Source organism: Carcharhinus amblyrhynchos, chromosome 3 (assembly GCF_965287045.1).
Source record: "Carcharhinus amblyrhynchos chromosome 3, sCarAmb.v2.hapA, whole genome shotgun sequence".
NCBI lineage: Eukaryota > Metazoa > Chordata > Chondrichthyes > Carcharhiniformes > Carcharhinidae > Carcharhinus > Carcharhinus amblyrhynchos.
The window spans coordinates 27,976,349-27,989,969 of record NC_137326.1 but is presented as its reverse complement, the minus strand read 5'-3'; the positions used below and the strand labels follow the sequence as shown (position 1 = coordinate 27,989,969).

General features: G+C 40.7%; 1 protein-coding gene across 2 annotated transcripts in view; it reads right to left on the bottom strand.

Annotated features, from left to right (window-relative positions):
• The window catches only part of cacna2d3a (calcium channel, voltage-dependent, alpha 2/delta subunit 3a), a 776,701-nt gene that overhangs the window by 201,075 nt on the left and 562,005 nt on the right, over positions 1 to 13,621 (bottom strand). For both annotated transcript variants that reach the window (XM_080182611.1, XM_080182617.1), the window contains 4 exons: positions 6,182 to 6,265; positions 2,831 to 2,902; positions 1,642 to 1,703; positions 1,463 to 1,530 (listed from right to left, as the gene is read on the bottom strand). In XM_080182611.1, the coding sequence (XP_080038737.1) occupies positions 1,463 to 1,530; positions 1,642 to 1,703; positions 2,831 to 2,902; positions 6,182 to 6,265 (286 nt within the window). The remainder of the gene's footprint in view (positions 1 to 1,462; positions 1,531 to 1,641; positions 1,704 to 2,830; positions 2,903 to 6,181; positions 6,266 to 13,621) is intronic.

The window sequence follows — 13,621 nt, the reverse complement described above, 5'->3', positions numbered from 1 at the left end:
TGAGGAATACCCTGACATGTTGATTATTACATTCCTGATTCAGCAATGTCCTTTATTCTTCACTGAAGCTAGAATTACATTGTCTGAGGATTTCCACTGTTTGAAGCAGTCTCTGTAACACTGTTCAGTTTTGAACTCCTGAATCCATTTTCTTCTGTCTCTGCATGTTTTTTTCAATGCCCAAGTTCTGGAAGAATGTAGTAACCAACCAAACATCTGAGTTCACCTTCACAACGACTGAATTTTTCTCATCCTGTTTAACTTCAGGATCAATCTTCACTTTGAGGTCTTCTTCCTGATTTAAACACTTCAGTTCAAATTCAAGCTTTGATTAACTCTTTTCCATCAAGTGTGATTGCCTCTTTGTTTTGAAGTTTGAAGTTCCTTTGAAGAACTTGTATCCTTCCTGGTAGTTCAACAGTGTCAGATCTGGACTCAGCTTTTCCACTCTTCTCCAAAGCATGTTTTCCCTCTTTTTCATTCTTAGCTGTGGAGTTGTTTTGCCGCTGCTTTGCCTCATCTTGCTCATACGTTTTCTGCATTTTTGACTTAGAAGCCTTCACATTGTCTCCAAATGACATTATTTTCATTTTTCTGCCTGATTCCCCAATGTCCCATTTAAAATTAACAGGCTGAGGCTCTGACTTTTTTGGACATGTCTTGAGTTAAAACATTAATTCTTGCAGCGGGTTCACAGATTGTTGTTGATTCTTTTTAAGTCACTTGGTTATTCTTGTACAATTTCAAATTGACCAGCCTCAGCGGGCTTTCCCAAAACAACTGGCAATACCTTATCTCCCTAACAAGAAAACAAAGCTTTCAACAAGTGAAGTTGAAATGATAAGCACACTAACAGGACGTGACTCAGCCACATTTCAAATTTACTTTGTCCAATGTTATAGAACAAAGGACAAAGAAAATTGTTAAATTTCGGCCCTCCAAGCCTGAACTGACCATTCTGCCCATCTGAACTAAAACCCCTTACCCTTCCAGGGACCATATCCCTCTATTCCCATCCTATTCATGTATTTGTCAAGACACCCCTTAAAAGTCACTATTGTATCTGCTTCCACTATCACCCTCAGCAGCGGGTTCCAGACACCCACCACCCTCTGTGTAAAAACCTTGCCTCATAAATCTCCTTTAAACCTTGCCCCTCGTTATGAGTAAACAATTTCCATCAATACCCTGAATCAATACACTTTGTTCAGTGAACCCTGCCAGCATTCGCGCTCCTTAAAAGTAGATTGGATGAAATGGCACAATGAAGAAGAAGATAATTATTCTCTTTATACAGACTGCATATGATTATTAAACAAATGTTAGTGTGAACAGAGCTTGCGCCATCAAGAGACACAGCAAAACTGAATGGCTGCTGCTTTGTAATGTAACCCACCACTCTCTGTTTGTAGTGTGTGTTGGACTTGACAGTTATACTCTAAACTCATAGCTTTAATCATACCTTCTTCCAGTGTAACGTTTCCCTGGAGGAAGTACTTGCCATGCCCTCTGGATAAAGCCACACCTAGACTGTACACAGGAGGTTGCAGTCAATTACATGTAAGCATCAAAATCCTTCTTGGAAACCTTTTATTTAATTTCAGAACATCTTAACAAATAAGGAGAATGATAACAACCTACCTGAATGGAGTGCCTTTGATGTCTGTATAATAGTAATCATTTGTCATCACTAAGACTCGCTTCTAACGTGAAAAATAAAACACAGCAGTAGTAACTGGCATCTTAGAAATTATTGGAGATTGTATAAAAGCCTGTTTTGTGCTTTTGCTTCAGTACTTGTAAATTACTTAACCACTGCAGAAGATTTGTATGAATCCCTTGTTACCTCTGCTGCAGACATTATTGAAATTTCAGTAAATCTATTACTTTTAAAATGATTTTATACAGTCTATAAAAGTATGTTTATTTCATTGATGTTACCAAGCGAGAAATGCCAGACCAACTAAGTTTGAAGCTGAACAAAATGAATTCAAAGAACAACATGGTTAGAACAATGCTGTTCCAACTGCTGTTCCAACTGTGCCCGGCCGTACAACAATGTCCTAAATCATAGCTTTAATCTTACCTTTTTCCATCGTAACATATCCCTGGAACACATACTTGCCAAATAGTCTGGATAAGTCCATACATGAAAAGAAACATTCACTTGCAATTGCTTGATGAACTTGTACTATGTTCCTCTGCTCATTCACTTAAAAGGGGTATCCCTGTGTAACAACTGTGCACATTGAAATGTAATCTGAATGTTTTGCCAATCAATGTTCTATGCTCACAAATGTGTTAACTGTAATGCAACTATATAAAGAAGACCTGGGAGCATGTCCATCCATGGTGCCTTTTTCAACTAAACATAAGCTTGGAGGGTAGCCATTAACTGACATATTCCCTATGGCAATGTCTTGACCAATCAGAGTCAACCTGTCTGGTTTGAATTTGAACAAAATCTTAGCTGTTAACTGTTCCCTGGTGCATTTTCCATTGCAACATCGCTAGAAGTCAGAGTCTGCTTGCAGACCAATCAGCATCTCTTCTCATATGGTAAAAAATATTGTTCTTTTTACAATTGGTATTTTTGTGAACTGTCCTGATGCATGTAAGACAAAAAGCTTTGACAGCCTGTCTCTTTTTCCAGCAACACTCAAAATGTGTAGATGTGCTGTTGGACAAAGCGAAGCATCCAGTAGAAAACTACTAATTTTCCTCTATGTCTATTAGGAGACTGTTCAGCATAATTAGATTCTAAATAGATGATCAAATGACTTGTTAAACTTTTTTTTGTCATCCAGTCTAAGAGGATGAAACGTCTTACCCCTTTCTCCACAGTCTTTTTCACTTCCATGGAAAATTTTCCTGTTTTCCGATTTACCATACCATTGCGCAGCTGTGAAATAATGTATATGATTAACATTCTCACAGAAACTGTAAAGAAAATAATTATAGCTGTCTCCTTCAGCAAACTATTGCTCATATTGATGATGGTGTCTCAAACTGGATCAAACTCGTCCAGCTACATTTTTACTTTTGTGGCAAATGCCTTAACATGTGGAGAAGAATTGCTGTTAAACCATGTAATACCCACTGTTAAGGCAGACTCATAGAATCTTGACAGTGCAGAATGACGCCATTCGGCCCATCAAACCTGCACCAGCATCTTACCCAGGCCCACAAACCCGCTCATTCGCCCATCCTCTAGATCCCCATAACCCCTAATCCACCTTACACACACACACACACACACACACACACACACACACACACACGCACGCACATGCAGACACACACACACACATGGGTGTAGGTAATCTATCTGGTAGTCAGTTAGCTCAGTTGTCTGGACAGTTGGTTCATGATACAAAGCAATGCCAACAGCACGGGTTCAGTTCCTACACTGGCTAAGGTTATTTATGAAGGCCTGCATTCTCAACCTAGTATCTCCCCTGAGGCATTGGTGATCCTCAGGTTAAATCACCACCAGTCAGCTCTTCCTCTCAAAGGGGAGAGCAGCCTATGGTCATCTGGGAGTATGGGACCTTTATCTTTATAATGTCCATTCAGGATGTGAATTGATTTTTCTGGGGGTGAGTTTGTTACGGGTGTTTAAATTACTGTGCTTTGGTGTAAGATGATTCTTCAACAGAGCACACACTAGGGGACTGAAGGATCTGTACTCTTCCTCTTAACATATTCTTTCACTGTTTGGAACAGGTGGAAGTGCTTTACTGTTTAAATATCAAACATTTTAATTTTAAATTTAATCATCGAGTTTTCTAATTTTCGTTTTTTCTTTTTTCATGATTAATCCTTAGGCTTTCCAAAACTGTAACTATTAACAAATCCAGTACTGGATGAGTTGAAATTTCTTCCAACTAAATATTGAGAAGCTAGGAGCTATTGTCCTCAGGCCCTGTCACAAGCTTCATTCCCTTGTCGCCAAATCCATCTCTCACTCTTGGAACTGTCTGAGGCTGTACCAGACTGTTGGCAACCTAGGTGTTATAGCAGATCCTGAGCTGCCAACCACATATCTGCACTATCAGCAAGAGTATCTATATCCACCTCCATAATATAAGACCATAAGATAATAGGAGTCTGCTTTGCTATTCAATCATGGCTAATAAGTTTCTCAATTCTATTTTCCCGCCCTTTCCCCATAACCTTTGATCCCCTTAACAATCAAGAACCTGTTTATCTCTGTCTTACACTCATTGTCCTGGCCTCCATAGCATCCTGTGGCAGTGATTCCATAAATTCACCACCCTTTTTCTGAAGAAATTCCCCCTCATCTTGGTTCTAAAGAATCATCCTTTAACTCTGAGGCTGTGCCCTTGGATCCGAGTCTCACCTATGAATGGAAGCATCTTCCCCATGTCCACTCTATCCAGGTTTTTCAGTAAGTTTTAATGAAATCCCGCCATCATCCTTCTAAACTCCAGACACAGAATCCTCAAACACTCCTTACATGTCAAGCTTCCTGGGACCATTCTCATGAACCTCTTCTGGACCCTCTCCAAGGCCAGCATATCCTTCCTTAGATACCGGGCCCAAAATTGCTCACAATATTCCAGATGTGGTCTGACCAGAGCATTATAAAGCCTCAGCAGCAATCCAGACTTTTGTATTCTAGTCTTTGCGAAATGAATGCCAACATTACATCTGCTTTCCTAACTACCAACTCAACCTGCAAGTTAGCCTGAAGAGAATCCTAAATTAGAGCTCCCATGTCCCTTTGTGCTTCTGATTTCTGAATTCTCTCCCCATTTAGAAAATAGCCTACGCCTCTATTTTTCCTACCAAAGTGCATAACCTCACGCTTTCCCATACTGTAATCCATCTACCACTTCTTTGTGCCTCTCCTAACTTGTCCAAGTCCTTCTGAATACAATACAATATATTCTGATTTCATGCATTCATCAGGGAATCCTGTTTACTGGTTGTGACAAACAGAAATTTAGAGACATTCTGAGTTCAGTAGATAATCTAAAAGGTTAAATTGTACTTGTGTTTCCAATTTGACCTTCAGGCAGAAGTGGGTCCTCAACAAAACTGCCAAATTAGTACTCTACCCATGAAACGTTAGGCTTTATTTTCATTACTAAGGTGGGTCACTCAGGTCCGGAAATGTACCAACTCAGCAGACCTTCTTGGTTTAAAGGGCCCTGTTACACCCAATTTTCATTCATGGGAGGATAGAGTTGGACTCAGCGAATCTAGAAACAGACCCTAGGTGGCCATAATGGAGAATGAGTGCTGAAGTGGGCTTGTTAGAAGGCCCACCTCAGTGCTCTGGGATATCATCCCAGCTGTTCTCAATGCTGTCAGGTCCTCTAACCCTCAGCCCTCACACTCTGTAACCGCACCCCCCCCCTTCCCTACCCACCTCCTGCCCCCTCATAACCCTATGTTATTTCCATTGTCATTCACAACAATCAACCGGGGCGTTGCCTTCTGGAGATGAAAGAAAATACACTTCTCACAAGCTAACAAGCTTTCATTCATACCCATTTGATAGTGAAAAATCTACAAGGAAATATATTCAAAGATTTTAAATACCTTCAGATAGTTAAGCTCTTATAAAAACTAACTTCTATTCAAGCATATTTCAAAGATAGCTAATATTTTAATAGCATCTTTAAACTGTCAATAAAACTAAACGCAACCTGCTGAGATAATTGTAGCTTTTGAAACTCAGCTAAGAATTCATAACGACACAATAATAACCTTTGAGGGAAATGCAAACCAAAGAACTCTATTGAAACTGCACAAGCAATGGTAATATAATTTTTCTGGTGGTCTCTCAATCAAAGATGTTGAGGAGAAGTCTTTTTTTAAACTCTCAATCACAACTGCAGCCTGCTTTTTAATTTTTTAAAGAGGGGGATTTAAATAACTTCAGATCATGACAGTTAAACAGACTTTATACACACTCCAAGAGCATTGATGTCTACTCCGTCAATTTATGACTCCCACTTAGCAGGTTAAGGCTCTTGCAATAGCCAAATGGTGTCTGTCAGTACAAAGTTTAAAAGAGAAATTGGATCTGTTAGAAACGATGGTGGGACCTCTCACCATTTTTAATAATCCACAGAGTCTTCCCGATTTCACAAAAATCTGGCGCAAGATCTCGCAATTTAAAATACATCAAAACTAAATAGGGACTTACAATGTCATTATTGTCTTCCCATTCCAGTTCAGAGAGGTCAACACTCTTGTAATTGGGTTTCCTCCTTCTTTTTCCTTCTTCATACTTTTTAAAAAACAAAACATTAACTATTTATTTCAATGAATGCAACATTATCCCAGCTTCAATTTCAAAACAGCTAGATCCAAGATAACAAATACACAAAAAACATTATCGGAACTGACATTTTTTCAATTGTTCATGTCTCAAATAGTTTAGATTCATCAATTGAACTAGTGAATAAGTCCATGAACTCAATGTGCTACAGCTGCAGTTTATGCAAAGGGTAGGCTGGGGACTGCACCATTGTCCAGTACAAGCCCATTAGAAATCAGAAAAATGGATTTCATTATATTCTCGCTGATGCATCTTTTAACCATGAAAAATTGGAACATTGCCATGGCTGAATTGGTTTCTTAAAGCCAGTTACCAGTTTGAAAAGTTGTTTCTAAAGGTATAAAGCTGGACTTCCCTCACCCATACAGGAGCGAGACTTCTAACATCAAGAAGGAGGCCACCACCAACAGCTCAGAATAGACAGGTGGGGTTGATGTGACACTTTTTGTAGTAACTGAAAAGATGAGAGCTGCTCTTAAGGGCAGAAAAACCTCAAGGTTCATCTGAAGCACAATTCTGAGGACAAAGGCAGCGACAAAGTATAAAATCAGGTAGGTTTTGGGGAACTGGAATCTGCCCGAGATATGCACTACATGATGCTTTCCCTCTGAGGGAAGTTCAAAAGGTGTGCCATCATTGCACCAAAAACTACCTCCATCCATTTTCTGCCAGTTCTGGGGTCTTTGATAATAGATGTACAAGGCAAGATGATTGAATAGTTTACCAGGTCTTCTCTCTCCAAGTGGTTTGAAACTTGTAGGAAACTTGAGACAAGAAATTACTGGGTAGTATTCATATTGAATTCTATACCACTGTGCCACCTGATTGTGTTCAGGTGATGAGTGTAATTTGCCAGCACCTCTCAGTTAGGTCTCAATCTCTGACTATGTGCTCAGCAGATACCCAAAGAGGGAAGTGTCTCCACTATGCTCTTGGATGCTCTTGTGCCCAATCCCTCAATGATTGCTGTTGAAAACTGTTGATATAGATCATAGAACATAGAACATTACAGCGCAGAACAGGCCCTTCGGCCCACGATGTTGCGCCGACCAGTTAAAAAAAACAATGACCCTCTAACCTAAACCAATCCCTTTTCGTCCATAAACCTATCCACGGATCTCTTAAACGTCCCCAAACTAGGCGCATTTACAACCGCAGCAGGCAGGGCATTCCAATCCCTCACCACCCTCTGGGTAAAGAACCTACCCCTGACATCCGTCCTATAGCTACCCCCCCTTAATTTAAAGCCATGCCCCCTCGAGCTGGCTTTCTCCATCCGAGGAAAAAGGCTATCACTGTCCACCCTATCTAAACCTCTAATCATCTTATATGTTTCAATAAGATCCCCTCTTAGCCGCCTTCTTTCTAGCGAAAACAACCCCAAATCCCTCAGTCTCTCCTCATAGGACCTCCCCTCCATACCAGGCAACATCCTGGTAAACCTCCTCTGCACCCTCTCCAAAGCCTCCACATCCTTCCTGTAATGTGGGGACCAGAACTGCACACAGTACTCCAACTGTGGCCGCACCAGAGTTGTGTACAGTTGCAACATGACGCTGCGACTCCTAAATTCAATCCCCCTACCAATAAACGCCAAGACACCGTATGCCTTCTTAACAACCCTATCTACTTGATTCCCAACTTTCAGGGATCTATGTACACATACACCTAGATCCCTCTGTTCATCCACACTATTCAAAGTCCTCCTGTTAGCCCTATACTCAACACATCTGTTATTCCTACCAAAGTGAATTACCTCACACTTCTCCGCATTAAACTCCATCCGCCACCTCTCGGCCCAGCTCTGCAACCTGCCCAAGTCTTCCTGCAAACTATGACACCCTTCCTCACAATCTACCACACCTCCGACTTTGGTGTCATCAGCAAATTTACTAATCCACCCAACTATACCCTCATCCAGATCATTAATAAAAATTACAAACAGCAGTGGCCCCAAAACAGATCCCTGAGGCACACCACTCGTAACCGAACTCCATGACGAATATTTACCATCAACCACCACCCTCTGTCTCCTATCTGCTAGCCAATTCCTGATCCAATTTCCTAGATTACTCTCAATCCCATACATCTGCATTTTCTGCAGAAGCCTACCATGGTGAACCTTATCAAATGCCTTACTAAAATCCATATATACCACGTCAACTGCCTTACCCCCATCCACCTCTTTGGTCACTTTTTCAAAAAACTGAATAAGGTTAGTAAGGCACGACCTACCCGCTACAGAACCATGCTGACTATCTCCAATCAATTCATTACTCTCCAAATAACTATAAATCCTATCCCTAATAATTTTTTCTAAAACCTTGCCCACAACAGAAGTGAGACTCACCGGTCTATAATTCCCGGGGAAGTCTCTGTTCCCCTTCTTAAACAATGGGACAACATTCGCTAACCTCCAATCTTCCGGTACTATACCAGAGGCCAACGACGACCTGAAGATCAGAGCCAGAGGCTCTGCAATCACTTCTCTTGCCTCCCAGAGAATCCTAGGGTAAATCCCATCCGGACCAGGGGACTTAACTATCTTCAATCCCTCAAGAATATCCAGCACATCCTCCTTATCAACTGTAATACTGTCTATTCTACTCCCCTGCAACCCAGTGTCCTCCTCAGCTATATTCTTGTCCCCCTGCGTGAACACCGAAGAGAAATATTGGTTCAATGCCTCTCCAATCTCTTCCGGTTCCACACATAACTTCCCTCTGCTGTCTATAACTGGCCCTAATCTTGCCCTAACCAACCTTCTGTTCTTGACATACCTATAGAACGCCTTAGGATTCTCCTTAATCCTATCAGCCAAAGTCTTCTCATGTCCTCTTTTAGCCCTTCTTAACTCACTCTTCAACTTGTTCAACTCTTCAATCATGTTATATAAAAATATGCAGCTTCACCATCACTCTTTCCACAGCTGTCATACTGTCCTAAAGTCATTCTGGTATGCAAAAACAACTCCAAGCTCCTCCCAATGAATAATCTTCTCTTGCCACCTTCCACTAACCATCTATACTTATCCCCTGATATCAAGTGTAAGGAGTTTGTCTACTCATGTCCATAATTCAAACCATCTGCTGTCCTCTTAATGCCTGCTTTATTAACTCTTAGTCTCTTTTTCCTTTCCTTCTATGTGTGCAGTCACATCTGGTGGACTCCAGAGTTCCATTTTTGGTTTTCTTTGCAACTTTACACAATCACCTGCTGTAAGGGCCACATAATTGACATCACCATTATCAACATTATTTCCAACACAAAGATCTGGATGAGCTACAACTTCCTCCAGTTTAAGGATGACAAAATCAAGCTAATTCTCTTTGGATTCTGCATATACTTAGTTATGGTCTTAATTCCATTTCCTCTGATTGGCTACATGCTCTGGCTTAGCCAGAAAAGAGATGTGGAACCTTAAGATAATGCTGAAACCCAGTGAAAACTAATGTATCTCCAAGACCATTTCATTTCAGTCCATAACATGATTAGCTTCTGCTCCCTCTGTTGAGGAAACTTAAACCAGGACTTAATCATTTTGTAACTGCAACTTCTCCAATTCTCTTTTTGCTGGCCTCCTCACTTCCACATGAACTGCAAATCATCCAAAATTCTACAAGTTATGGCTCTGGTACATTGAGACTCAAGTCAGCCTTGTCTTGTATAAATTCCACACTACCTATCTGGACATCAACTTTACAATTCTTGTCCACACTTTTATATCCTTCCAAATGCCATCCCTTCTTGCATCTAACACCTCTGCCACCCCTGATTCTCTCTGCAAGTATCCATTCCCACATTTCTGATTTTCAGTTTCCAGTCCCACACTGTTCTGTCCCCTAAAATGTCTTACGTCAGCATCTCCATCTTCAGAAATCTGCTATTGAATCTCCTCCTCAATTCTCCTGCTGCCTGTCTAACCTTTTTCCTTGCTCACTGAAACCTATTTTAAAAGCCTTTATTAAATTCTTTATACACGATGGCTTGTTTCTGTGCTGTAAATGCCTTGGGATACTGTTGAATGTGCCCTATAGAGGTGCAAGTTACTGTTAATGTTGCTCAAAAAAGTGATGATTTTGGCTGATGCTGAAATGGAAATGCCACACAATATCATACAAAGAATTGGATAATGTTTAGTTGCACTAGGAGACAATGCTGTCTATCAATAGTCATTTCATAGAATCATAAAAACCTGACAGTGCAGAAGGACACCATCTGGCCCATTGAGTCTGCACCGACCACAATACCACCCAGGCCTACCCTCATATCCTACACATTTACTGCTAATCCCTCTAACCTACACATCTCAAGATACCAGGAGGCAATTTTTTTTAGCATGGCCAATCAACCTAAGCCACACATCTTTGGACTGTGGGAGGAAACCGCAGCACTCGGAAGAAACCACACAGACACGAGGAGAATGTGCAAACTCCACACTGACAGCGTCCCAAGCCAGGAATCAAGCCCAGGTCCCTGGAGCTGTGACGCAGCAGTGCTAACCACTGTGCTACCATGCTGCCCGTTTAATATACATACTTATTAAATATACATAAAATATACATTTATTTATACATACATTTAAGATGTATATTTATAAATGCAGTAGCAACATGCAGTCAGAATTAATGTTCTCCCAGCTTTTGCTCATGTATCATTGTGGCAACTGTGCTAATACCTCAAAAATACCTTGAAAGAGAATCAAACTTAATTTTAAAGCAGGGTGAACTGCCTCCAAATGCCATAAAAGACTAAAAATCTATTTTATTCATTTGGCACTTTCAATGCAAATACATTTTTATAAAGGACAGACCTATTATATTTTGTGGGAGGTTGATGAATCAGCCAGTCTTTCCTTGCCCATGAGTTTTCTATATCCTGTGTACTTTATAGTGCTGTGCCACAATTTCCAGTCTAGGGACAGCGAGAAGACACAGAATCTGTAGGCTTTCCCACGGAACATACAAATGCCCGGCAGACTGCCATGTGCCCACTGAATCATTAGAAACCATCACCAACCACAAGTCATGTAAGTGGAAAATAAAAGTTTTAATACTGTAAAATCAGTATAAAAATTCCATCTAAATTCACATTTATATGGTTTCTAAACCCAGAGCTGAACACTAACTTATAAACTAGATGTTGGGCTGTTAAAAGAAAACTGGGCAGCACGGTGGCACAGTGGTTAGCACTGCTGCCTCACCGTGCCAGGAATCTGGGTTCAATTCCAGCTTGGGTCAGTCTCCATGTGGAGTTTGCATGTTCTCCCCTTATTTGCATGGGTTCCTTCCAAGTGCGCCGGTTTCTTCCCACAGTCCAAAGGTGTGCGGGTAAGGTTGATTGGCCATACTAAATTGTCCTTTAGTGTCAGGGGGTTTAGCAGAGTAAATACATGGGGTTTGGGGATTGGGCCTGGGTGGAATTGTTGTTGGTGCAGATTTGAGGGGCTGAATGATCTGGCCTCCTTCCACACTGTAGGAAAGTAGGAGTGCCATTTATTCACAACATTTTAATAATTTTAAGTTGCATGTTAAGTTAGAAAGTCACAATCTTTGCATCGCCATGATCAGAAATATAAAGCACAATATCGAGGATAACATTGTGCAATCATTGGTGAATTTAGTGTTTCCTGGTTTTGGAAATTATATATTTTAAAATATAATTTTTAAATATGTACTACGGCATTTGTGGCGGCTCTACTCACAATAAGCTAGTTGGCAAGTTGTTTTAGTTAATGCATTGGAATGCAGTTTTATTGGAACTTGACTCATGGGTGCTGACACACATTGCCCTTTATTGAAGTTGCCATCTGGCTACATTTTCCACTGCCTGCCCACTAAACTTGCTGAGCAGAAGAGTTACTTTAACCACCAACACTTTCGTTGCTCTTACAGCACCAAAACAATATTCTCTGAGATTGTGATCATGGTGTACAATCCTATCCTAACCTCTTTGACCTCTCTGCAGCCTTCAACACGATTGATCACATCACCTTTATTTCCACACAAGACTATGGAACCATTCTCTTTCACTGTCTGCCCTCCCTGCCCAGCAAGATAGGGCTACATTTAATTGTTCTGGTATTACCTACCCAACTATCGGCTGAATATATCACACTTTTTTCCCCACCTTTGAGCCATCACATTGCCATCTCCAAGATCCCATTTTCAGTCACCTTCTCTTCAGGTTGCCGCTTGACAACATAATTAGTAAGTTTCCATGTGTATGTGAATGAGTGCCAGGTCTATCTCTCCGTCACCACTCTCAAACTCCCCTCTATCTTTGTGCTGTCTAGTTGTCAGACATCCAAAATTGGAAGAGCAATAATTTCCTTCAGTTAAACTTTATACTATGATCCTTTACAAAGCATTGGTAGAAGGCTATATTTTGCGAAGAATTGCAATTATTTGTATGCTTAAATGGTAATTGTGCAGTAACTATTATTTTATTAATTTATATGTTAATGCTGCCTATAACTATGCCTTGACTTATGAACCAATTGGTCTGTCTGTCCGTCTATCCATCCATTTGGACAGCTTCTATCTGGAGAGACTGGAGAAATTGGAATTACTCTCGGTAAAGAGATGGTTAAGTGCAGATTTGATAAAGTGTTCAAAATGATCAGAGGTTTGATAAATGCGAGAAACCTGTTTCCACTGACATAACTTTAACATAATTCACCGTTGTTGGCCAATGGTGGGCTGCCTCTGTCACTGCAAACTTGCCATAGTGGGAACGAAACATCCCACACATTGTGGATTATGATTAAATGTTGCATTGAGTGTTGCAGAAAGTCCTTTGTGGCACTCAATTTATACAATCTTACAGACAGGCATAATAGAAATTTGTTTAAACCTATAGTGGGTTGGATCTGAGCATTCACAGCAGAATCTGAAATAAATCAGACAAGTGATTCTAAACATGGAATAACGCATCATTTCCACCTTGTCAATATTCAACACTCTATTAGTTAGAACTACATCTAATCTCAGCTAAACACATAAATCACAAAAAGCCACAAGATGGCAGTCTACCCTCATTCACAACAAAGACCATAAGTGACCATAAGATCTAGGAGCAGAATTAGGCCACTCAGCCCATCGAATCTGCTCAGCCAGTCGATCATGGCTGATATGTTTCTCAACGCCATTCTCCTGCCTTTTTCCCTGTAACCTTTGATCCCTTTTCCAATAAAGAACCTAACTAGCTCTGTCTTAAATACATTCAATGACCTGACCTCTATAAATTTCTGTGGCAGTGAATTCCATAGATTCAGCACCCAGGCTGAAGAAATTCCTCCTCATC